Below are 25743 nucleotides of genomic sequence, written 5' to 3'. Positions count from 1 at the left end.
CTATGCCAATTTCAGCCCCTCCCATACCCACCATCCTCTATCTCATCATTGCCCCCACCCCACTATGTGCCATTCTACGTTCCTCCATTCTTCCCCCTCTCTTTCTGCTATGTGCCATCCTTGGTCTCTTCACTTCCATGCTACCCTCTAACTCTTCATTTCCCCTTCTCTATTTGTCATTCCCTGTCGCTTCACCCCCACCCCGCTATGTGCTACCTTCTATATCTCCATTCCCCCCTACCCACCATGTGACATTCTCTGTCTCTTTATTCCGGCCTACCCCAACCGACCCCCCCCCCCCCGTGCCATCATCTGTCTCTCAGTCCCTCTGCTGCTATGTGCCAACCAATGGCAAGTGCCCATCTCTCTTGTGTACATACAATGCAGCGACTGGTAGGTGTGTTGGGGCGGAAGGGGAGTGCATTGCCTTTTGACAAAGCAAAAACAAGGCAACCTGCAGTCAAAAGATTGGATTTGCATTGGCAAGCTCTCCTTGTGACTACACTAGGTCTCTATCCGTCATGCTGTTCAAATGGCTTCAGGAATTTCGGAGTCACCAATTCAAAACCACGTTAGGAGTTCTGACTTCATTCTAACTTTCCTAACCTGTATACCTCCCCCAGGCTAATGGATCAAAGATCAAGGCATTTTCAGGAGGAGATAAGCAATGGCAGCCCCCAGTTACCCCCCCCTTACAGTTTTTTCTTTAGGTGCCTGTCATGGGCTAGGGTTCTCTCTGTGGTACACAATGGGAATTCCAGCACGGACGTAGTGGACAGGGCTCTCTTCGAGGGTAAAAGATTGGTTTGTAAAACAAATTCATAAGAGAAAGACAACAGAAGGAAATAATCATGGGCTGGAAATTGTTTTAATGGTGACTTTACATTTATAAAAACTCTAGGTGTGTTTATAGAATAATCTCTGTACAGACAGGTGATCAAAAGGGAAGACAGTACATGACAACAGAGTGACACCCTGCCATACAATGTATGGATATATTCACCAGCTTGGGGTATAGGGCCACCTTAAAGTTATTAATAGAGGCTTCTTCCCACGATCCTTGCATTTTCTCGGGACCCAAATATACCTGTCCACAGGTTACTGAAGGCCCTTGGAAGAACATCATGGGATCCTAACAACTGACCAATCACAATCCATGATCTTAAACAGACCAATCACAACCAGTTCAACAGGTAAGCAGCAATCCTAAAAGCGCGGAGCTCCGTAGTCATCTGGCATTCTTTCAATATTATACCTGAAGGAAAAAAAAAAAAAAAATTAAAAAAAAGGCAATTCATCATTATCAGGCAGGAGGAACCAACGAAGGGGAGGGGCACCCACAACGCATCTAACCTGTGATTGGAAATGTACATGATGGGAACTCCGGGAATCTTCCTGATCCTCCTTTTCAGGTCTCGGTCCACTGTGGCCACAATGTAACACTTATGCTGAAAATAAAAAAGGGAGATCTTACAAAAGTGCCTCCAGATTCCCTAGATGTATACCTTCCTATAGATGTACTGTATACCCTGTAATAGATGTTTACCTTCCTATAGATGTATTGTATACTATGGGTAGGCAACCTTAGAGATGGAGATCTACTTGAACAACACTGATAAAGTCAAAGATCACCGGGCACAGTGTCCTGTTAGGGCCGGTTCACACCAGAACGCGATGCCGGAAAGGCATGTTCCATGTGTGTTTTCTGCACCATGTTCAAAACGCACTGCCTTTATGATCTACTGCAAGTGATGATACAATTGTTAACCCCAAATGTAGAGTGCAAACGCAGTGAACATAAAAAAAGTATTACAAAAGAGTGTAGGGTCGGGAGCGCATTGTGCTCAGAACGCAGGGGTCGGGGAGGAAGTTTTGTGAAGGGTGGTAGTATGGGGGTGACCCTGCCCATAGCAGTGTCCACTGCCCCCCCCACACACACACACACACACAGTAGTGTGTGTCCCCCCCCCCCCCCCCTTTTCTCCCATAGCAGTGTCCACTTCTCCCCTTCACATTACAGCACCTCCCACCCACACCCACACACACACACACACAGTTGTGCCCCCTTCCCTCCCATTGCTGCGTTCCATTGCATCTTACCTGTGCACATGAGACCGAGAAGCATCACAATTCTGGACAGGGGGCGGGAGCAGGAGCTGGCTGAGTGACTTTTAATATTAACAAGCAGGTGATTGGTTGCTTAGGACCTAGCAACCAATCACCTGTGGGTTAACTAGAAAAAGCTGAGTTAGACTTACTGGTAACTCCTTTTCTGAGAGTCTTCCAGGACAGCCCACGAGACCTTGGGCTCCTCATACCAGGACAGGAAACACGTTAACACCCACCAGATAAAAGGGCGGTCCTCCAGGCCCCATGTCAGTATTCTCGAGAACCATAGGACGTCCCTGTAAAACATATGCATAATACACATAACTTCAAGACAAAACCAGGTGGGAATCCGGCTGTCCTGGAAGACTCTCAGAAAAGGAGTTACTGGTAGGTCTAACTCAGCTTTTCTCTAAGCGTATTCCAGGACAGCCCATGAGACGATGAGCCAGAACTTACCAGTCTAGGGAGGGACAATTGCCTGAAGGACCTTACGACCAAACGCCTGCTCCTGAGCAGATAGGAGAGCCAGGCGATAATGTTTAATGAAGGTCGCAAAACTGGACCATATGGCAGCCCTGCAAATTTGTTCCGGTGAGGCTCCAAGCCCTCCCAGCCCAAGACACAGACAAGGCTCTTGTTGAGTGCGCAGTGACAAAAGGCAGAGGAACTTCCCTAATTTTGTAAGTTTCAGAAATAGCTTGCTTTATATATCTAGCAAAAGGTGGCTTTAGATGCACCTTTTCCCTTGTGTGCTCCTGAAAAGAGTTTTTCTAAAGGTCTTGGTGACCTCAAGGTAGACGAGAAGAATTCTTCTCACGTCTAAAAAACAAAATTTTCTCTTTCTTGGTCGCCTTTTGGTGAACTACAAAAAGGTTGGCAGTACAATGTCCTGGGATCTTTGGAACATACTGGCCACTTTAGGCAGAAATCCTGGATCAGAATTTCAAAACAACCCGATCCTCAAAAATTGTGAGGAAAGGCTCCCTCACCGATAGGGCCTGTAACTCACTTACCCTACGAGCTGAGGTAATTGCTACAAGAAAAAATGTTTTTTAAAAGGTAAGTAACTTAACTGAAATATTCTCTAGGGGCTCAAAAGGCAATTCTACCAGAGTTTGAAGCACCAGGGACAGGTCCCAGGTTGGACAACTTCTAACCACTACTGGCCTGGACCTAGAAATTGATTTGAAGTATCTAGCTATAGTGGGATTTTCCAAGAGAGAAAATTGGAGAAAAACACAGATAGCTGCCGCCTGTATCTTTAAGGTACTAACTAAAAGACCTTTGTCGACACCCTCTTGAAAAAAATCCAAAATTGAAGGAACATCATGAGTTAATCTTTGATTTTCAGATAACCATGAGTTAAATTTCTTCCAAACCTTGGAATATATGGCTCTAGTCACTGGTTTTATGCAATTTACCAGGGTCTTGACTACTTTGTCAGAGAATCCCTGGGCGCTTAGTATCTTTTCTTCAGATACCAGGCCATCAAGCTTAAGGAAACCACCTGTGGGTGCAACACTGGACCCTGCAAAAATAAGTCTTCTCTCTTCGGAGGACTGGGTGGAGGCTCTGAGACCAGAGTCTGCAACGGAAAACCATGGCCTCTTGGGCCAGAAAGGGGCCATTAGGATAAAATCTGTTTCTTCTAGAAGAAACTTCCGGAGGACCTACGGAATTAACCTGATTGGCGGGAAGGCGTAACAGAGGCCAAATGGCCACAGATTCCCCAGAGCATTGATCCCCAATGATTGATCTTCTGGGTTCAGAGAAAAAAACTTCTCTGTCTTGCAATTTTTCTGATCTGCGAACAGGTCCGCTTCGGGACATCCCTATCTGTCAGTGAGGCCAGCAATATTTCACAATGAAGGGACCAATTGTCTTGAAAGACCTGGTAGCGGCTGAGATAATCTACCAGACAATTTTGTGTCCCCTTCAGGTGCACTGTTGTAATTGAGGCTAGATTCCCTTCTGCCCATGATAAAATCTCCTGGGCGATATATTGAAGTATCCGAATCCTCGTACCTCCCTGTCTGTTGAGGTAGGCAACCGTAGCGATATTGTCGGATAGAATCTGAAGATTGTGACTCCTGATTTCCATCTGAAATGCCTGCAAGGCTCTCTGAAGCGCTAGAAGCTAGAAGCTCTCCGATTCGATGAAGCTCTTGCTTTCCTTGAGGACCATTCTCCCTGTGCCATTGTGTTGCTGAGGTGGGCTCCCCATCCCCAGGAACTCACATCCGTTGTGATCCTCTGGGATATAGGAATGGACCATGGTAGACCTTTTGTTAGGTGCAGGTGTGTCCTCCACCACCACAAGCTTCTTTTTACCCTGGAGGGTAACAAGACCCTTGATCCCAGGGAACTTGCATCTTCGTCCCAGTCCCTTAGTAGAAACAGCTGTAATGGGCATTGATGAAATCTTGCCCATGGCACTGTGGGAAAGCAAGAAGTCATCAGACCCACTGCTCTTGAAACCTCTCTCAGCGAGACCGACTGATTGGTCTGTAAGGCCAACATTGTTTCTATCATTTTTGAGACAAAAACATTTTAAGGAAGCAACTGAGCAAAATTCATACCCAGATATGTCACTTTCTGGGCCCGGAATTAAGGAAGATTTCTCTTTGTTTATTACCCAGCCTAGAGATTGAAGGAAGTCCTTACAGTCTGGAGATCCGCTAATAATTCTTGGTATGACTCCGCCACCACTAGGAGGTCGTCCAGGTAAGGGATAATAGTTATCGCCTTTAACCCTAGCGGAGCCAACGCCTCCCCGAACACCTTTGTAAAAATGCGTGGGGCTGAGGACAGACCGAAAGGGAGGGCTTGAAATTTAAAGTGCCGAATCTCTGTTCCCATCTTGAACGCTAGTCCCAAGAATCTTTGGAAGGCTGGATGAATAAGGATGTGCAGATAGGAATCCCTCAAATCCAAAGTGGCCATGAAGCAGTTTGGGTAAAGCAGGTTTTCGATTGAGAACATTGTCCCTTTCTCTAGGACCTTGCTGCCTACTTTGGCCACAAAATAAACTTTCTGGCTTTTGGCTTTTTCTTATTCTCTGAAAAGGCCTTTTTTCTATCGGCCGTGCGTTCCAGCACCTCTTGCAGCCTTGGGCCAAAAAGATAATCGCCTGTTAAGGGAAGACCACATAGTCGCAACTTTGAGGCAGCGTTGCCAGACCAGGTTTTAAGCCATAGGCTTCTTCTGGCCGAATTAACTAAGGCAGAGGTCCTAGCTGTCATTCTTACCAACTCTGCGGATGAATCAGCCAAAAACCCCACTGCATGAAAGAGGAGAGGGAAAGATTTCAGATTCTGCTCTTTAGAGGTACCTGCCAACAAGTGTGTTTGTATTTGTGTCAACCATACTTCTAAATTTTTGGCTACACAAGTGGAGGCCAGAGCTGGTTTAAGATTCCCAATGGCTGAGTCCCAGGCTCTGTGAAGAAGGATATCTCCTCTTTTATCCATCAGATCCCTAAGCGTACCCATATCGTCAAACGCTAGGTCAGAGTTTTTTTGAAACTTTTGAAAGAGGTGCGTCTAGATTAAAATTTTTGTTCCATGGCTGCGCTGTGTCCTCTTCAATAGAAAACCATCTTTTAAGGTTACAGGAAAAGAAAGGTTTTCTCTCTGGATTTTCCCACTCCAGCTTGATAGTATCAAGAAGGGAACTATGCACGGGAAAAACTCTAGCCTTTTTCTTATGCAAACCTTTGTACATAAGGTCATGTTTAGATAATTGTACCTTCTCTTCTATATCAAGTGTCGTATAGATAGCCTTTAATAAGTCATCTACATCTTCCAATGAGAACTTATACCTCGAGCCCCTTGCGGATTCTTTATCCCTGGGCCCTGTATCTGACCCTGATTCTTCTGGAGAAGACTGGGTAGAACCAGCTTCAGCCTCAGAGTCTCCACTCTCCGCAATCTGCTGTGGAGCGCTAGGACCGGCTGAAGTCCTAACTGGAGATGGACCCTCTGAGGAGACTTGAAACTTGTCAATTAGAGTTTTTAAACAAGCTAAACATTGTCATAAGCTCATCTCTAACAGAAGTCAGCATTTTCTGACAGGAGACTACCGGGTCATCCTTAACTAGGCTGTCTATACAGGTGCAGCAAACTGCATTGCTCCATGAGGAGCTCAATTTGTTTCCGCAAACCGCACACTTCCTTTTTGGTGGCTGCGCTTTAGCCTTGTCCCGAGTCTTGGCCTGCAAGAGAACAAATGACCCCAATACATTTTATGCCACATACACTCCATAACACCCCATGCAGGAGGAAAGGAAAAACGTGCCCCCTTCACCAAGTCCCTACTGCTTACAAGGGGAGAACACTCACAGGATGTGCAAGTAAAATACACCTCAGGCTTACCTGTGAGGTGCTGGCGTTAGGGCCTGCTTCCGCTGCCTATGCAGGTATCGCAGAGGAGTCCATCCCGCCCCTGTAGTGGTCCGCAGCCTCTGCTGGGTTTCACTCTTTTAAACACCAGCTTTACAGCGTCCCTGTTTGCGCCGTTTAGAGACAGAAACTAGCATCTCTGGCGCCCGCTGATGACGTCACATGCCCTGGAAGTGATCCCGCCGGGTACTTCCTGTGGGCCAGCTTGGAACGGATAAGTTCCGACCCCTTCACGCGCGTGGCTTCCTCTCTTCCCCTGCACACTTCAGCCACGCTGTTTAACATGGAGAGAACAGCCGACTGCCGCCATGCGGCTCGCGGACCGGAGCTCGACGTACACCGCGGTGCTGGCATTCCCCATGCACTGAGAAGCAGGGACAGCAGCCACTCCCCTACTGGATGTGCTGCTCTGGGACCTAAGAAGAAGGTAGGAAAACCACTCCAAAATGCCACAGGAGCCATGCTCATGAGACCTAGGGGAACACCAATACTGAAATGGGCCCTTTTATCTAGTGGGGGTTAACGTGTTTCCAGTCCTGGTAGGAGGAGCCCTAGGTCTCATGGGCTGTCCTGGAAGATGCTTAGAAAAAGTTAACTTGGTCAGCTCCTCCGCCCCCCCTGCATCCTGTGCTGCCTCTCGCTTTCCGCTGTTACTGATGACAGCGGCAGAGGAGGCAGGAGGCGAAAGAGGAGGACTGAAGGCTCGGTGGAGGACGCTGATTGCAAAGACCGGCAGCTAGCAGGAGGCGGCGGGGTAGACCTGTTCCCGGTCTACCTGTCTCTCACCCAGTCGACAGGTAGTCCGCGATTTATGGGGTTGCCGACCCCATTGTATACCCTGTAATAGATGTATACCTTCCTTATAGATGTACTGTATACCCTCCCATAGTTCTCCTGTATACCCTCCAATATATACCTTTCTTAACATGTATACCTACTGTGACAGAGGGAGGCCCTGTAACTGTAAGCATAAAGGAAAATGTAAAACAGGATTCGCATTAAGGGTTAATGAGAGGTTCAGAACTATAATTTCTGAGTAGAGAAAGTTGTGTTTTTGGCTTTCTCCAGATTCTTTAGTTCTGGGTTAGAACATTCAATCTTATGTCCGGGTTTTGCTAGACGCCTGGAACCTGGCTGACTACACAGGTGTGCAAGGTCATTATAGACTCAGGTCTGAGAATAGCTCCTGGTTTGGAGACCGCTCCCAGTGTGGGAGACCGAAGGTCTCAGACGCCCGGGGTCAGGGGGGCCCCAGTGAGGAGACAGAGTTCCAGTAGTCAGGTCAGGTCCTATTGGGGGTGTCAGGAGGAACCCAATCCATAGAGACCAAAAGGTGGGCCACACAGCAGGGCGCTGCAACTAAAGACTATAGAGCTAAGTGTTCCAGGAAAGCTTGACAACACCAGAGACTGTTAAGAGTGCAGTGCTGCCAACAAGTGAGCCAGGTTGCTCAATAGTTTCATTTGAGCACATTGTGTGGAAGAAACTCCTGCGTGGGCAACTGATGTACATGTGAACTTTCCATTTACTGAATAAAGTTGGGCTGCCATGCCCCAAAATACAGTTTTGGGCTGGCACAACTCATTGCAACTGGACCTACTGCTTGAGTGGAATCCACCCATTCCCACACTACCCAAAGATGTACTCTATACCCTCCAATAAATTGTACCTTCGTAAAGATGTACTATTATACCCTTTAATAGATGTATGCCTCCCTACAGATGTAATCTATACCCTCTAATAGACTGTATACCTTCCTATAGACATACTCTAGACCTTTTAAATAGATGTATACCCTCTAATAGACTGTATGCTTTCCTGTAGATGAATAACCTCTTATAGATATATACCTTCCTATAGATGCACTGTATACTCTCTAACATCTTATAGATGTACTGTTTAACCTTCTATAGATGTATACCTTCTTACATCTCAACCAAGCAATCACTGTTCACTCCCAGCTATCACTACCGCTAACCCATGCACTGCCATGTCCACCACAAGGACTGGTACACCCCCCCACCCACTAGGGCACTTACCTGGGTGACTCTCTGTACCAAGCAGTCATCAGCATATGTTCCCGCATGTGTGCACGGCAGCCGCTCAAATGTTGTATCCTTGGCAATCCTGCAGGACACCAACCAGAAAATGTAGTGCCACCACGGAACACACAGGAAGCACAATATTCTGACATCACTCACCAAACACGAGACAAGACAATTTACAGTACAGGGCACACATCACAATTATGGGGTTTAAATAAACAATTCACAAATCCATGGGGAGTACATCACATTACAGACAATGGCCATCTACAGCCAATATACACAGGAAGATGTTTGGGATGTAAAATATATCACAGTCAGCTCATCCACACACACATAAGCTTTATAATTCATGCACTCGGAAGAGACTGACACAGTTACACATGGGAGGACCAGTATGGAGTGACACAGCTACATATGGAGGACCGGTATGGACTGACAGCACCACATGGAGGACCGGTATGGACTGACAGCACCACATGGAGGACCGGTATGGAGTGACACAGCTAGACATGGAGGACCGGTATAGACTGACACAGCTAGACATGGAGGACCGCGGTATGGACTGACACAGCTAGACATGGAGGACCGCGGTATGGACTGACACAGCTAGACATGGAGGACCGCGGTATGGACTGACACAGCTAGACATGGAGGACCGCGGTATGGACTGACACAGCTAGACATGGAGGACCGCGGTATGGACTGACACAGCTAGACATGGAGGACCGCGGTATGGACTGACACAGCTAGACATGGAGGACCGCGGTATGGACTGACACAGCTAGACATGGAGGACCGCGGTATGGACTGACACAGCTAGACATGGAGGACCGCGGTATGGACTGACACAGCTAGACATGGAGGACCGCGGTATGGACTGACACAGCTAGACATGGAGGACCGCGGTATGGACTGACACAGCTAGACATGGAGGACCGCGGTATGGACTGACACAGCTAGACATGGAGGACCGCGGTATGGACTGACACAGCTAGACATGGAGGACCGCGGTATGGACTGACACAGCTAGACATGGAGGACCGCGGTATGGACTGACACAGCTAGACATGGAGGACCGCGGTATGGACTGACACAGCTAGACATGGAGGACCGCGGTATGGACTGACACAGCTAGACATGGAGGACCGCGGTATGGACTGACACAGCTAGACATGGAGGACCGCGGTATGGACTGACACAGCTAGACATGGAGGACCGCGGTATGGACTGACACAGCTAGACATGGAGGACCGCGGTATGGACTGACACAGCTACACATGGAGGACCGGTATGGACTGACACAGCTACACATGGAGGACCGGTATGGACTGACACAGCTACACATGGAGGACCGGTATGGACTGACACAGCTACACATGGAGGACCGGTATGGACTGACACAGCTACACATGGAGGACCGGTATGGACTGACACAGCTACACATGGAGGACCGGTATGGACTGACACAGCTACACAGGGAGAATCAGTATGGAATGACACAGCTACACATGGAGGACCAATATAGAGTGACACAGCTACACGGAGGACCAGTATGGACTGACACAGTTAAACATGGAGGTCTGGTATGGTATGGTATGTCACAGCTACACCTGCAGCAAGCGGTATGGACTGATACGGTTACACATGGAGGACCGCGGTATGGACTGACACAGCTAGACATGGAGGACCGCGGTATGGACTGACACAGCTACACATGGAGGACCGGTATGGACTGACACAGCTACACATGGAGGACCGGTATGGACTGACACAGCTACACATGGAGGACCGGTATGGACTGACACAGCTACACATGGAGGACCGGTATGGACTGACACAGCTACACATGGAGGACCGGTATGGACTGACACAGCTACACATGGAGGACCGGTATGGACTGACACAGCTACACAGGGAGAATCAGTATGGAATGACACAGCTACACATGGAGGACCAATATAGAGTGACACAGCTACACGGAGGACCAGTATGGACTGACACAGTTAAACATGGAGGTCTGGTATGGTATGGTATGTCACAGCTACACCTGCAGCAAGCGGTATGGACTGATACGGTTACACATGAAGGACCGGTATGGACTGACACAACTACACATGGAGGACCAGTATGGACTGACACAACTACACATGGAGGACCAGTATGGACTGACACAACTACACATGGAGGACCAGTATGGACTGACACAGCTACACATGGAGGACCAGTATGGGATGTCACAGCTACACCTGCAGCAAGCGGTATGGACTGATACGGTTACACATGGAGGACTGGTATGGAATGACACAGTTATGTGTGGAGTAGCGGTATAGACAGACACAACTACAAATGAAGATTGGAATTTGAATTAGAGTGCCAACAGATATATTTTATTCTTATCCAGAGTGTGATCTCTTCCTTGATATTAAAATAAAAAAGCCGCATCAACCCTAGCCGCTCCGACTAGAAATACAGATCAATCACTGACCTGAGAGCCACTCTGTACTTCTGTCCCAGTTTTTCCAGCTCAGCCATGACACAGTCTGTGATACATGGCACACCTGGTGGAAAACAAAACAATAGTGATGGCACAGAGACACTACAGTGACAGGTGAAAGAACAAGTCCCGGGCAGAGAGATGGCTAAAAAGTGGAGACTGGCATTTTGATTTAGCATAGAAGGATAAGGGCAGCTACATTTTGGATGCAGGTTAATATAGGGACACACTGGGTAATACAGGCAATAGAGGGCAACGCCTGGTAATCTGAGACTGCTGGGGGTACAGATCATATTGGGGGTACAGGTCAAATTAGGGATAAATAAGGGTATAAGTACTAGTAGGCAGTCCCAGGGAACTCACATAAATGGTATAGATGGCGGGGTGCAGATATTTGACAGATTAGGTACTCACATTTGGCATACAGACAGTCCATCATAGACTGCACAATGTCCAGCTTGGCTTTGATAGAGAAATTGATAAAGTTGGTATCGACCAGGATGTGGTACGGAGGTCCCAGGTTTGTATTATACTGGAAAAAGAGACAGGACGGCACCTGAGGACTAACAGAGAAGAAATAGATCAGCTTGCAGGCTCAGACCCCCCACTCAGCCACAATCATTGTGAAGAGACTCCAGCAGAAGCCCCCCACATTATTCGGGTTGGGGCGCCATCACTGTTACTCACACTTCTCGCTCTTTAATTGCACTTGGATCCTCTTCCTTCTTTCGCTGCGGCTTGGCCCGATCTTTCTCCTTGCTGAATAAATAAAAAAAGACAATAATGAAAAAGACAATATAAACACACCTACCCAGGGGACAACATTAAACATACAGCCCTCTCTGGGGGGGATGATTTACAATGTACAACCCTCACAGGAGTGGGGGACAGGGTAATAGCATACGGTGTACAGACCTCTCCGGAGGAGGGAGGCATTCAACGTCCAGACCACACCTTACAGTACTCTCTGGTGGGGGGGGGGGGAGAGACATACAGTGTACAGTACTCTGGGGGGGGGGGGGACACATGCAGTGTACAGTACTCTCTGGGGGGGGGGACATGCAGTGTACAGTACTCTCGGGGGGGGGGACATGCAGTGTACAGTACTCTCGGGGGGGGGGGACATGCAGTGTACAGTACTCTCTGGGGGGGGGACATGCAGTGTACAGTACTCTCTGGGGGGGGGGGACATGCAGTGTACAGTACTCTCTGGGGGGGGGGGACATGCAGTGTACAGTACTCTCTGGGGGGGGGGACATGCAGTGTACAGTACTCTCTGGGGGGGGGGACATGCAGTGTACAGTACTCTCTGGGGGGGGGGGACATGCAGTGTACAGTACTCTCTGGGGGGGGGGGACATGCAGTGTACAGTACTCTCTGGGGGGGGGGACATGCAGTGTACAGTACTCTCTGGGGGGGGGGACATGCAGTGTACAGTACTCTCTGGGGGGGGACATGCAGTGTACAGTACTCTCTGGGGGGGGACATGCAGTGTACAGTACTCTCGGGGGGGGGGGGGACATGCAGTGTACAGTACTCTCGGGGGGGGGGGGGACATGCAGTGTACAGTACTCTCGGGGGGGGGGGGGGGACATGCAGTGTACAGTACTCTCTGGGGGGGGGGGGGAACATACAGTGTACAGTACTCTCTGGGGGGGGGACATGCAGTGTACAGTACTCTCTGGGGGGGGGGGCATGCAGTGTACAGTACTCTCTGGGGGGGGGACATGCAGTGTACAGTACTCTCTGGGGGGGGGACATGCAGTGTACAGTACTCTCTGGGGGGGGGACATGCAGTGTACAGTACTCTCTGGGGGGGGACATGCAGTGTACAGTACTCTCTGGGGGGGGGACATGCAGTGTACAGTACTCTCTGGGGGGGGGACATGCAGTGTACAGTACTCTCTGGGGGGGGACATGCAGTGTACAGTACTCTCTGGGGGGGACATGCAGTGTACAGTACTCTCTGGGGGGGGACATGCAGTGTACAGTACTCTCTGGGGGGGGACATGCAGTGTACAGTACTCTCTGGGGGGGGACATGCAGTGTACAGTACTCTCTGGGGGGGGACATGCAGTGTACAGTACTCTCTGGGGGGGGGACATGCAGTGTACAGTACTCTCTGGGGGGGGGGACATGCAGTGTACAGTACTCTCTGGGGGGGGGGGACATGCAGTGTACAGTACTCTCTGAGGGGGGACATGCAGTGTACAGTACTCTCTGAGGGGGGACATGCAGTGTACAGTACTCTCTGAGGGGGGACATGCAGTGTACAGTACTCTCTGAGGGGGGACATGCAGTGTACAGTACTCTCTGAGGGGGGACATGCAGTGTACAGTACTCTCTGAGGGGGGACATGCAGTGTACAGTACTCTCTGAGGGGGGACATGCAGTGTACAGTACTCTCTGAGGGGGGACATGCAGTGTACAGTACTCTCTGAGGGGGGACATGCAGTGTACAGTACTCTCTGGGGGGGGCATGCAGTGTACAGTACTCTCTGGGGGGGGGCATGCAGTGTACAGTACTCTCTGGGGGGGGGACATGCAGTGTACAGTACTCTCTGGGGGGGACATGCAGTGTACAGTACTCTCTGGGGGGGACATGCAGTGTACAGTACTCTCTGGGGGGGACATGCAGTGTACAGTACTCTCTGGGGGGGACATGCAGTGTACAGTACTCTCTGGGGGGGACATGCAGTGTACAGTACTCTCTGGGGGGGACATGCAGTGTACAGTACTCTCTGGGGGGGGGACATGCAGTGTACAGTACTCTCTGGGGGGGGGACATGCAGTGTACAGTACTCTCTGGGGGGGGACATGCAGTGTACAGTACTCTCTGGGGGGGGGACATGCAGTGTACAGTACTCTCTGGGGGGGGAACATGCAGTGTACAGTACTCTCTGGGGGGGGGACATGCAGTGTACAGTACTCTCTGGGGGGGGACATGCAGTGTACAGTACTCTCTGGGGGGGGACATGCAGTGTACAGTACTCTCTGGGGGGGGGGGGGACATGCAGTGTACAGTACTCTCTGGGGGGGGGGGGAACATGCAGTGTACAGTACTCTCTGGGGGGGGGGGGAACATGCAGTGTACAGTACTCTCTGGGGGGGGGGACATGCAGTGTACAGTACTCTCTGGGGGGGGGGACATGCAGTGTACAGTACTCTCTGGGGGGGGGACATGCAGTGTACAGTACTCTCTGGGGGGGGGACATGCAGTGTACAGTACTCTCTGGGGGGGGGGACATGCAGTGTACAGTACTCTCTGGGGGGGGGGGACATGCAGTGTACAGTACTCTCTGGGGGGGGGGACATGCAGTGTACAGTACTCTCTGGGGGGGGGGACATGCAGTGTACAGTACTCTCTGGGGGGGGGACATGCAGTGTACAGTACTCTCTGGGGGGGGGGGGGGGGACATGCAGTGTACAGTACTCTCTGGGGGGGGACATGCAGTGTACAGTACTCTCTGGGGGGGGGGGACATGCAGTGTACAGTACTCTCTGGGGGGGGGACATGCAGTGTACAGTACTCTCTGGGGGGGGGGGACATGCAGTGTACAGTACTCTCTGGGGGGGGGGACATGCAGTGTACAGTACTCTCTGGGGGGGGGGACATGCAGTGTACAGTACTCTCTGGGGGGGGGACATGCAGTGTACAGTACTCTCTGGGGGGGGGGGGACATGCAGTGTACAGTACTCTCTGGGGGGGGGGACATGCAGTGTACAGTACTCTCTGGGGGGGGGACATGCAGTGTACAGTACTCTCTGGGGGGGGGACATGCAGTGTACAGTACTCTCTGGGGGGGGGGGGACATGCAGTGTACAGTACTCTCTGGGGGGGGGGGACATGCAGTGTACAGTACTCTCTGGGGGGGGGGACATGCAGTGTACAGTACTCTCTGGGGGGGGGACATGCAGTGTACAGTACTCTCTGGGGGGGGGGACATGCAGTGTACAGTACTCTCTGGGGGGGGGACATGCAGTGTACAGTACTCTCTGGGGGGGGACATGCAGTGTACAGTACTCTCTGGGGGGGGGACATGCAGTGTACAGTACTCTCTGGGGGGGGACATGCAGTGTACAGTACTCTCTGGGGGGGGGACATGCAGTGTACAGTACTCTCTGGGGGGGGGACATGCAGTGTACAGTACTCTCTGGGGGGGGGACATGCAGTGTACAGTACTCTCTGGGGGGGGGACATGCAGTGTACAGTACTCTCGGGGGGGGGGGAACATGCAGTGTACAGTACTCTCGGGGGGGGGGAACATGCAGTGTACAGTACTCTCGGGGGGGGGACATGCAGTGTACAGTACTCTCTGGGGGGGGGACATGCAGTGTACAGTACTCTCTGGGGGGGGGGACATGCAGTGTACAGTACTCTCTGGGGGTGGGGGGGGGACATGCAGTGTACAGTACTCTCTGGGGGTGGGGGGGGGGGACATGCAGTGTACAGTACTCTCTGGGGGGGGACATGCAGTGTACAGTACTCTCTGGGGGGGGGGACATGCAGTGTACAGTACTCTCTGGGGGGGGGACATGCAGTGTACAGTACTCTCTGGGGGGGGGGGGACATGCAGTGTACAGTACTCTCTGGGGGGGGGACATGCATTGTACAGTACTCTCGGGGGGGGGGGGGGGGACATGCATTGTACAGTACTCTCGGGGGGGGGGGACATGCAGTGTACAGTACTCTCTGGGGGGGGGGGGGGGGGACATGCATTGTACAGTACTCTCGGGGGGGGGGGACATGCATTGTACAGTACTCTCGGGGGGGGGGGGGACATGCATTGTACAGTACTCTCTGGGGGGGGACATGCAGTGTACAGTACTCTCTGGGGGGGGGACATGCAGTGTACAGTACTCTCTGGGGGGGGGGGACATGCAGTGTACAGTACTCTCTGGGGGGGGGACATGCAGTGTACAGTACTCTCTGGGGGGGGGGGGACATGCAGTGTACAGTACTCTCTGGGGGGGGGGACATGCAGTGTACAGTACTCTCTGGGGGGGGGGGACATGCATTGTACAGTACTCTCGGGGGGGGGGGGGGACATGCAGTGTACAGTACTCTCGGGGGGGGGGGACGGGACATACACACTTACATGCGCTGATCGGTGGGGGCGATTCTCCGCTTCATCACCGCATACTGCTTCGTCTTCTTTGCCTTTCCCTATCCAAAAAGGAAAGAGAACAGATAGGTGACCAGAGAAATAATGACACCCCTCACCCTCTGATACCAGCTAACTGTAACCCTGAGGTACCCTCCCCCCATTACACTTCCCCTCTCCTCCCCCCTTTCTCTGTACTTTTGGGGGTCCCTGTCATTAAACCACACAGAAGTCTCCCCACCATGCTGCTGCTGGCGCACCCCGATGACGTACACAGCCCCGCCTCCCTGCTCGTTATTATAACGAAAACTTCCCAGCCGGAGATGCCCCGCCCACCTCCGTAACCGGCTGACCTGTCACGTGACCTTCCAGTCCAAAACAGGAAACCGATTGGATGTGAGTGAAGGAGCAACCGAAGGTGGTCGTACCGGGGAGAAGGACCGGGTGAGTAGAGGAGGAATGGGGATAAGCCAAGGTGGTGTATAGGAAGAAGGTGAATAGAGATAGTATATAGGAGAAATCGGGGGGCTTGGCAATCTTGGCAAGGTGAGTAGAAAAAGAGTAGGTGGGGGGTAAGTAGAGGTGTATAGGAGGTGGGGGTGGGAAGAGGAACAGTGAGGATGAGTAGAGGTTAAGGATAGTAGGTAGATGTTGAGTATAGTGGTTATAGGTGAGTAGAGGTGGGGTACAGGAGAAGTAGGGTAAAGAACATTTAGTAATGGTGGAGTATGGTAGGCAGAGGTGAGTAGGAGGTGGAGTATGGTAGGTAGAGGTGAGTAGGAGGTGGAGTATGGTAGGCAGAGGTGAGTAGGCGGTGGAGTATGGTAGGCAGAGGTGAGTAGGCGGTGGAGTATGGTAGGCAGAGGTGAGTAGGCGGTGGAGTATGGTAGGCAGAGGTGAGTAGGCGGTGGAGTATGGTAGGCAGAGGTGAGTAGGCGGTGGAGTATGGTAGGCAGAGGTGAGTAGGCGGTGGAGTATGGTAGGTAGAGGTGAGTAGGAGGTGGAGTATGGTAGGCAGAGGTGAGTAGGCGGTGGAGTATGGTAGGTAGAGGTGAGTAGGAGGTGGAGTATGGTAGGCAGAGGTGAGTAGGCGGTGGAGTATGGTAGGCAGAGGTGAGTAGGCGGTGGAGTATGGTAGGTAGAGGTGAGTAGGAGGTGGAGTATGGTAGGTAGAGGTGAGTAGGCGGTGGAGTATGGTAGGCAGAGGTGAGTAGGCGGTGGAGTATGGTAGGTAGAGGTGAGTAGGCGGTGGAGTATGGTAGGTAGAGGTGAGTAGGCGGTGGAGTATGGTAGGTAGAGGTGAGTAGGCGGTGGAGTATGGTAGGTAGAGGTGAGTAGGCGGTGGAGTATGGTAGGTAGAGGTGAGTAGGCGGTGGAGTATGGTAGGTAGAGGTGAGTAGGCGGTGGAGTATGGTAGGTAGAGGTGAGTAGGAGGTGGAGTATGGTAGGCAGAGGTGAGTAGGCGGTGGAGTATGGTAGGTAGAGGTGAGTAGGAGGTGGAGTATGGTAGGCGGTGGAGTATGGTAGGCAGAGGTGAGTAGGCGGTGGAGTATGGTAGGTAGAGGTGAGTAGGAGGTGGAGTATGGTAGGCAGAGGTGAGTAGGCGGTGGAGTATGGTAGGCAGAGGTGAGTAGGCGGTGGAGTATGGTAGGTAGAGGTGAGTAGGAGGTGGAGTATGGTAGGTAGAGGTGAGTAGGCGGTGGAGTATGGTAGGTAGAGGTGAGTAGGCGGTGGTGAGTAGGAGGTGGAGTATGGTAGGTAGAGGTGAGTAGGAGGTGGAGTATGGTAGGCAGAGGCGAGCAGGAGGTGGAGTATGGTAGGTAGAGGCGAGCAGGAGGTGGAGTATGGTAGGCAGAGGCGAGCAGGAGGTGGAGTATGGTAGGCAGAGGCGAGCAGGAGGTGGAGTATGGTAGGCAGAGGCGAGCAGGAGGTGGAGTATGGTAGGCAGAGGCGAGCAGGAGGTGGAGTATGGTAGGCAGAGGCGAGCAGGAGGTGGAGTATGGTAGGCAGAGGCGAGCAGGAGGTGGAGTATGGTAGGCAGAGGCGAGCAGGAGGTGGAGTATGGTAGGCAGAGGCGAGCAGGAGGTGGAGTATGGTAGGCAGAGGCGAGCAGGAGGTGGAGTATGGTAGGCAGAGGCGAGCAGGAGGTGGAGTATGGTAGGCAGAGGCGAGCAGGAGGTGGAGTATGGTAGGCAGAGGCGAGCAGGAGGTGGAGTATGGTAGGCAGAGGCGAGCAGGAGGTGGAGTATGGTAGGCAGAGGCGAGCAGGAGGTGGAGTATGGTAGGCAGAGGCGAGCAGGAGGTGGAGTATGGTAGGCAGAGGCGAGCAGGAGGTGGAGTATGGTAGGCAGAGGCGAGCAGGAGGTGGAGTATGGTAGGCAGAGGCGAGCAGGAGGTGGAGTATGGTAGGCAGAGGCGAGCAGGAGGTGGAGTATGGTAGGCAGAGGCGAGCAGGAGGTGGAGTATGGTAGGCAGAGGCGAGCAGGAGGTGGAGTATGGTAGGCAGAGGCGAGCAGGAGGTGGAGTATGGTAGGCAGAGGCGAGCAGGAGGTGGAGTATGGTAGGCAGAGGCGAGCAGGAGGTGGAGTATGGTAGGCAGAGGCGAGCAGGAGGTGGAGTATGGTAGGCAGAGGCGAGCAGGAGGTGGAGTATGGTAGGCAGAGGCGAGCAGGAGGTGGAGTATGGTAGGCAGAGGCGAGCAGGAGGTGGAGTATGGTAGGCAGAGGCGAGCAGGAGGTGGAGTATGGTAGGCAGAGGCGAGCAGGAGGTGGAGTATGGTAGGCAGAGGCGAGCAGGAGGTGGAGTATGGTAGGCAGAGGCGAGCAGGAGGTGGAGTATGGTAGGCAGAGGCGAGCAGGAGGTGGAGTATGGTAGGCAGAGGCGAGCAGGAGGTGGAGTATGGTAGGCAGAGGCGAGCAGGAGGTGGAGTATGGTAGGCAGAGGCGAGCAGGAGGTGGAGTATGGTAGGCAGAGGCGAGCAGGAGGTGGAGTATGGTAGGCAGAGGCGAGCAGGAGGTGGAGTATGGTAGGCAGAGGCGAGCAGGAGGTGGAGTATGGTAGGCAGAGGCGAGCAGGAGGTGGAGTATGGTAGGCAGAGGCGAGCAGGAGGTGGAGTATGGTAGGCAGAGGCGAGCAGGAGGTGGAGTATGGTAGGCAGAGGCGAGCAGGAGGTGGAGTATGGTAGGCAGAGGCGAGCAGGAGGTGGAGTATGGAAGGCAGAGGCGAGCAGGAGGTGGAGTATGGAAGGCAGAGGCGAGCAGGAGGTGGAGTATGGAAGGCAGAGGCGAGCAGGAGGTGGAGTATGGAAGGCAGAGGTGAGTAGGAGGTGGAGTATGGAAGGCAGAGGTGAGTAGGAGGTGGAGTATGGAAGGCAGAGGTGAGTAGGAGGTGGAGTATGGAAGGCAGAGGTGAGTAGGAGGTGGAGTATGGAAGGCAGAGGTGAGTAGGAGGTGGAGTATGGAAGGCAGAGGTGAGTAGGAGGTGGAGTATGGAAGGCAGAGGTGAGTAGGAGGTGGAGTATGGAAGGCAGAGGTGAGTAGGAGGTGGAGTATGGAAGGCAGAGGTGAGTAGGAGGTGGAGTATGGAAGGCAGAGGCGAGTAGGAGGTGGAGTATGGTAGGCAGAGGCGAGCAGGAGGTGGAGTATGGTAGGCAGAGGCGAGCAGGAGGTGGAGTATGGTAGGCAGAGGCGAGCAGGAGGTGGAGTATGGTAGGCAGAGGCGAGCAGGAGGTGGAGTATGGAAGGCAGAGGTGAGTAGGAGGTGGAGTATGGTAGGCAGAGGCGAGTAGGAGGTGGAGTATGGTAGGTGGAGTATGGATGTTTAGGTGAGTAGAGGTGGAGTATGGTAGGTAGAGGATGGTAGGATTAGGTGGCGTATGGTAGGTTTAGGTGAGTAGAGGTGGAGTACAGGAGAAGTAGGGTAAAGAACATTTAGTAATGATGGAGTATGGGAGGAGTGTATGAATGTGGGAAGAGGTGGAGTATAGAAGAAGTGGGGGAAAGAACAGCTGGTGATGTTGGCGTATAGTAGGAGTGGGGGAAGGTAAGTAGAATAGGCTAAAGAGCAGTTGGGCTGTGTAGAAGTGGGGAGTAGGTGCTTGGTTATAGGGAGGGGCAGTAGGGGAATAGTTTTGGAACATTTGTTGGGTGGGGAGTTATTGTTGTGGTGTAGTAGGGTGGAGTGGGGGTAGGACTAAGGGTATTGTTGTGGTATTGGACAATGGAGGCTGGATAATTGGGTGGATTTGTGACTCGTTCTCTCTCGTAGGAAGGATGCGGCAGGTGGAGGATGCGGGATGCTGGGCCTAAGGTGAGTGTGGTGTTCTGTGCAACAGTTGGTTCCGCTCCATGATTGGCTGGGCTCAGTCAGTGATTCCTGTCTGTTGTGCTTGTTCAGTCGCCAATCCTTCCTGTGACCTCAGTAATGGGGTATTTGACAATCTCCTGGTGTCTCTTTTTACTGCAGGTTCCGGTTCTGGCAGACGTGACGGTTGGATCTCCAGTCTTGGCAGACCTGTCCGACCATACCTGAGACATGTGGAGGAGATGCTATGACACATCTGTCAGCTTCCATCCTGTGCACTGATGTTGTACATTATCGGTGAGGTGCTATTTTTTTCATCTACCTCCTTCTCTGTTTGTGTTATATTTTTTTTTTTTGTGTAACCCCCCCCCCATGACCTGAGCTTTGGCCCCATGCAGCCATTTTATTTGTCTTTGGACAGGCAGCGTTACAGGCTTGATGTGTGTCCTTCTCATCACCATTAAGTTCCTGTTTGAGCTCAGTTCCCGGGTCCTCACTTTCTGGCACCATGAGGGACGTGAACGTGGGTCGGAGCGTACCATCTACAACTATGTACGGGGGAAATACCTGGAGCCCCGCTCCTGTCAGGTCTCTTGGGACTGGAATGAGCCATGTGAGGTTGGACAGCCCATGGGATTTCGAGTCCATGTAAGAGTTAACAGGCCGCATCTTTCAGATTGTATCTGTGTATCTGTGTGTCTGTGTCTGCGCTAACCTCTGCTTCTCTCCACAGCTCTTCTACAGGAATGGCCACCCCTTCCCCATTAGTGGTACCATGTCTTTGCGAGTCCACATCTCACACACGGAACTGTCCCTGGAGGTCCCGGTCACTCTGGAGGTTCTCCAGGATCCCCTGAGAAATGTGGTGAAGGCAGCTTTTACTGTGAGGAAGTCTGGGAGATACCAGATCACGATCAGTGTTGGAGGTCTCAGTGTTGGCCACAGTCCATACTACAAGGTCTTCCACCCAGGCAAGAGGCAATAGATGCAGTAGAAGCAGAGTTTTGTGTGTTGTGGGATATGCTTTCGTCAGTCTTCTCACTGCTGGTTTCTCACAGGTGTTGTGGATCCAGCAAAGACACAGATCACCGGGCACTTTTCCACCCTAGTACTTACCTGTGGAGAGCAGCACACCCTCCATATTGCTCCATGTGACCAGTATGGGAATCCCACAAATGATAGTTTGAGAGAGTTGGAGAGCTACACGTTGCCACTCAGTGAGGTGAACGCCCCTCTGTGATGACATGGAGATTATTCTGAGTCATTCTTTTGGCTTCCAAAGTGACTTTTTTTTGTTTTTTTGTTTGTTTTTTGTTCTCATAGCTCGGCGTTGTGGGGATGGCTGATGGCTGCTGCCAAACCGCTGTGTGTAGCGGAAAGCAAAACCGGGTCCTTCTTCACCTGACTCTACTACAGACTGGATGTTTCCAGGCCACGCTGCGTTACCAGGGCCACCCTGTCAGCAACGGCCACTTCAACATCATTGTTCTGAGCGGTGAGTTCAAGATTTGGCAATCTTCTATGTATGAAAGTGTCTGAAAGAAGGACTGTATGATCTACTCCCAGCACACAATCTGCTTCTAGAGGTCTGTTTTTCAGGCGTAAAAGGGAAGAATGTAAGTGGCTGCTGTAGGACAGTAGAGATGCTCCGAAACATAGCGGCCAAAAATTGTGTCATTTCGCTGATAGAGAAAAAGGTGCCGGTAATGGCGCTGAAAATGCAATTTTACTGTGCTTAGGGCCAGTTCACACCACGTGCAATCCAGTGCCTTTTTATTTCTGCATCAAACATGCCTGGATAGTTCGTTATATGGTTTTCAATGCAAAGTTCCCAACAGTGTGGTCAGTTCCAGTACTTTCCAGTTCCAGGAAAAAGAGTAGAACATTTTACTTTTTTTTTTTTTTTTTTCTCTTCTCTTTCTGCACTGGCGTGAAACGTGGTAAAACGCATCAAAAACTCACTGGAACACACTAGGGCTGCAACTAACGATTATTTTCATAACTGATTAGTTGGCTGATTTATTGTTTAGATTTAATTGGTTAATAACCTTAAAAGTGTGGTGTATAATTTAGTTAATATGTAAAGTTTAAAAAAAAAAAAAAGGCAATTTATTCTTAAATATCTCTATGCAGTGGTAAATATAAATAACCAACTATATGGTTAGGGAGCAAAATATCTAATCCACTCTGAGAATAACAGAAGAGATATACTGTAGAACTGCACGATTTTGCCCAAAATGAGAATCACTACTTTTTTGCTTAGAATAAAAAGATCACGATTCTTGCGGCGTAAAATCTTTCACATTGTACAAAAAAAAATTGGGCTAACTTTACTGTTTTTTTTTTTTTTTTTTTTTTTTTTTATTCATCAAAGTAATTTTTTCCAAAAAAATTGCATTTGAAAGACCGCTGCGCAGGACCGCTGTGACATAAAATATTTATTTTATTTAAGGTACTTTATATTGCAATAACCATCATTTTATTCTCTAGGGTCTCTACTAAAATATATATATAAAATATATATATGTGTGTGTTTTGGGGTTCTCAGTAATGTCTAGCAATTTCTAGCAAAAAAAAAAAAAATGATTTTAACTTGAAAACAACAACTGTCAGAAAAAGGTTTAGTGTTTAAGTGGTTAAACGTTCCTAATTTATATACAGAAGTCTATTACTTTGATGTAAAAGACAAATTGATACAATGTTTAGACTTAAAGTGGTGTTCCACCCAAAAAAAAAACTGAAAATTTATATCAAATACCGTAATTTTCCTTTCCTGATAGGCTCCATGGCAGCATACGTGTGGGTAGGCTCCGCCTCCATAACTACCCAATAGGACCCCCTCTCCCATAAATCTTTGCTCTAGGCTGCTATCCATGTTCCGTAACTAGCCTACTCCAGACATTTTGGGAGGGACTCCTGCTGCCATGGAGCCTATCAGGAAAGGAAAATTACGGTAAGTATTTGATATAAATTTTCCGTTTTCCTGACAGGCTCCATGGCAGCATACGTGTGGGAAATAACTTGCCCAAAAATACACACGGGCGGGCAAAAATGTTTGAGCAAAGAAACCAAATTTATTTTACATTGTCAACCGACAATACTTGTAAACCAAAATTAATAGATGACAGAGCCGCAGGCTCAACACAATAATGAGAAACAAATGTATTTATAGAAGACCAGGAAGCCGCTCTACAAATGATTTCAGGCGCGACATGCCGGGAAGCTGCCCACGAGGTCGAGATACTCCTGGTCGAATGAGCTGTCACTGCCTCTGGAGGAGCCAAGCCCTTTGCCTTGTATGCCCTCTGAATGGTCTGCACAATCCAAGAAGAAATTGATCTGACCGAAGCTCGCATTCCTTTGTTTTTACCATGGAGAAGAACGAAAAGGAATTCCGTTTGTCTGAATGGAGCCGTGACCTCCAGATATTGCTTTAGAGTGTGGCCTACATCAAGTGGATGAACATCCTGATCGTCCGTTGTTCTGAAAGTAGGAAGTACAATCTCTTGATTTTCATGAAAGACTGAGGTCACTTTAGGGTTTGACCCAAGCATGGGAATCAACACTACCCTATCTGGAAAGAAGGTTAGGAAAGGCTCTTCTGAACCTAAATTTCTAATCTCTGACACTCTTTTAGCCGATGTCACCGCTACTAAGAAGGTGGTCTTGAGCGTGAGATCTCTCATGGAAAGAGGTTTGTCAGGATCTGATCCGAGATTGGAGAGAAAATCCAAGACAATAGGAAGGTCCCATTTGGGGAACCTGGGTCTTCTTTGAGGTTTAAGCCTGGTAGCTCCTTTAAAGAATTGACGGACTAATGTGTGATTAGCCCAAGATACTCCTGTGAAGGCCGAGATGGCTGAAACTTGCACTCTTAGTGAGCTGACTGCTAAAGATAGGTCCAGCCCTGATTGGAGAAAACTTAGAATGTCCTGTACTGCTGGAGAATTACACGGATTTGACCGGGAAGACATATGGTCAGAGAATTTAGACCATATCCGTTCGTATACTCTGTTCGTACTTCCCCTCCGGGCACTAAGAAGAGTTGGAATAGCTTCTTCCGGACAGCCTAGAGATTCAAGCCTTTCCCTCTCAAGAACCACACCCTGAGGTGTAGGCAAGATGGGCATGGGTGTAACGTCGAGCCTTGCGACAGTAGATCCGGCCTGAGAGGAAGGGGAACTGGGTCTTGATAACTCAGGAGCGATAACAGAGGAAACCACGGCCTGTTGGGCCAGAAAGGAATCACTGCAATGATCTCCACCTTCTCTGTTCTGAGCCTCCGGAGGAATTGCAGAATCACTGGTACCGGAGGGAAGGCATAAGCCTTCTGAAACTTCCAATGATCTGAGAGAGCATCTATCCCGTAAGCCTGAGGGTCTCTGAACCTCGAATAATATCTGGGCATTTTGTGATTGCATGGAGAAGCAAATAGATCGACCTCTGGAAGTACTCCCAGGGTCAGAAGCCACTCGAACACCTCTCTGTGGAGAGACCACTCGTTGTCCATTTGCACTCTCGAGAGGAAGTCCGCCTGTACATTCTGGATCCCCGGAATGTAAACTGCCGAGATGTTGGACAAATACTTCTGAGCCCAGCTCATTATTGGCTCCACTTCCTGTAGCAGAGACCAGCTGCGAGTTCCACCTTGCTTCTTTATGTAAGCCACCGCGGTTGTATTGTCCAACCTTAGCATCACAGATGAACCTTCTATTAGATGGCGAAATGACAGGAGTGCCTGAAAGGCGGCCCTCAGCTCCAGAATGTTGGAGACAATCCCTCGAGCAGGGAAACCCCATTGGCCTTGCGCCACTTCTGAAAGGCAGTGAGCGCCCCAACCTTGATTGCTGGCATCCGAAATTAACGTGACCCATGAGATGGGCATGATTGAATGGTGATTGCGCAGATTCTTCCCTTGAAGCCACCAAAGGAGAGACGTCCTCATGGATGACGTAAGGTGTATGCGCTGGACTTGGCTGGAAGAATCCCATTGTTGAAGGAACCCTTTTTGGAAGGGTCGTGTATGCCATTGGGCCCACTTCACCATAGGAATGGTAGCTGTCATCGTGCCAATTACTTTCAGGCATTGGAGAGCTGAGAGGTGAGACGACGCAAGGGCTGCGTGTATTCTGTCTCGAATCACTCCAATCTTCTCCTCTGGAAGGGAGATGGTGCCTTCCAATGTGTTGAAGTGAGCCCCTAGAAACACCAGAGATTGTGTTGGCTCTAAATGGCTCTTCTCTAGATTCAGAAGCCAACCGAATTCCTGCAGGGTGGAGATGACT

The 25743-nt window shown here is 50.6% G+C and overlaps 2 protein-coding genes across 4 annotated transcripts in view; one reads left to right on the top strand and one right to left on the bottom strand.

Moving 5' to 3' along the window:
- Nucleotides 1-849: 849 nt before the first annotated feature.
- Nucleotides 850-16575, bottom strand: FCF1 (FCF1 rRNA-processing protein). 2 transcript variants are annotated; one of them, XM_073608580.1, is made up of 8 exons: nucleotides 16510-16575; nucleotides 16151-16218; nucleotides 11739-11810; nucleotides 11466-11614; nucleotides 11043-11115; nucleotides 8549-8636; nucleotides 1354-1448; nucleotides 850-1255 (listed from the first exon to the last, which is right to left on the bottom strand). In XM_073608580.1, exons 2-8 carry the CDS (start codon nucleotides 16183-16185, stop codon nucleotides 1207-1209), a joined length of 561 nt encoding a protein of 186 aa, XP_073464681.1. In that variant the 5' UTR covers nucleotides 16186-16218; nucleotides 16510-16575; the 3' UTR covers nucleotides 850-1206. The 2 variants fall into 2 exon arrangements, with proteins under 2 accessions (XP_073464681.1, XP_073464682.1); XM_073608581.1 differs by having other exon boundaries at nucleotides 16398-16525.
- AREL1 (apoptosis resistant E3 ubiquitin protein ligase 1) overlaps nucleotides 16461-25743 on the top strand; it is a 34898-nt gene continuing 25615 nt past the window's right edge. Inside the window, exons 1-7 of one of the 2 annotated variants that reach the window (XM_073608578.1) lie at nucleotides 16461-16600; nucleotides 20423-20464; nucleotides 20621-20755; nucleotides 20880-21106; nucleotides 21192-21429; nucleotides 21517-21680; nucleotides 21782-21953. In XM_073608578.1, the coding sequence (XP_073464679.1) occupies nucleotides 20740-20755; nucleotides 20880-21106; nucleotides 21192-21429; nucleotides 21517-21680; nucleotides 21782-21953 (817 nt within the window). In that variant the 5' untranslated portion in view covers nucleotides 16461-16600; nucleotides 20423-20464; nucleotides 20621-20739. The remainder of the gene's footprint in view (nucleotides 16601-20422; nucleotides 20465-20620; nucleotides 20756-20879; nucleotides 21107-21191; nucleotides 21430-21516; nucleotides 21681-21781; nucleotides 21954-25743) is intronic. The other variant, XM_073608579.1, reaches the window with a different exon arrangement.

The sequence above is a fragment of the Aquarana catesbeiana genome, linkage group LG13, assembly GCF_042186555.1.
Source record: "Aquarana catesbeiana isolate 2022-GZ linkage group LG13, ASM4218655v1, whole genome shotgun sequence".
NCBI lineage: Eukaryota > Metazoa > Chordata > Amphibia > Anura > Ranidae > Aquarana > Aquarana catesbeiana.
This window is presented reverse-complemented; position numbering and strand designations above follow the sequence as displayed.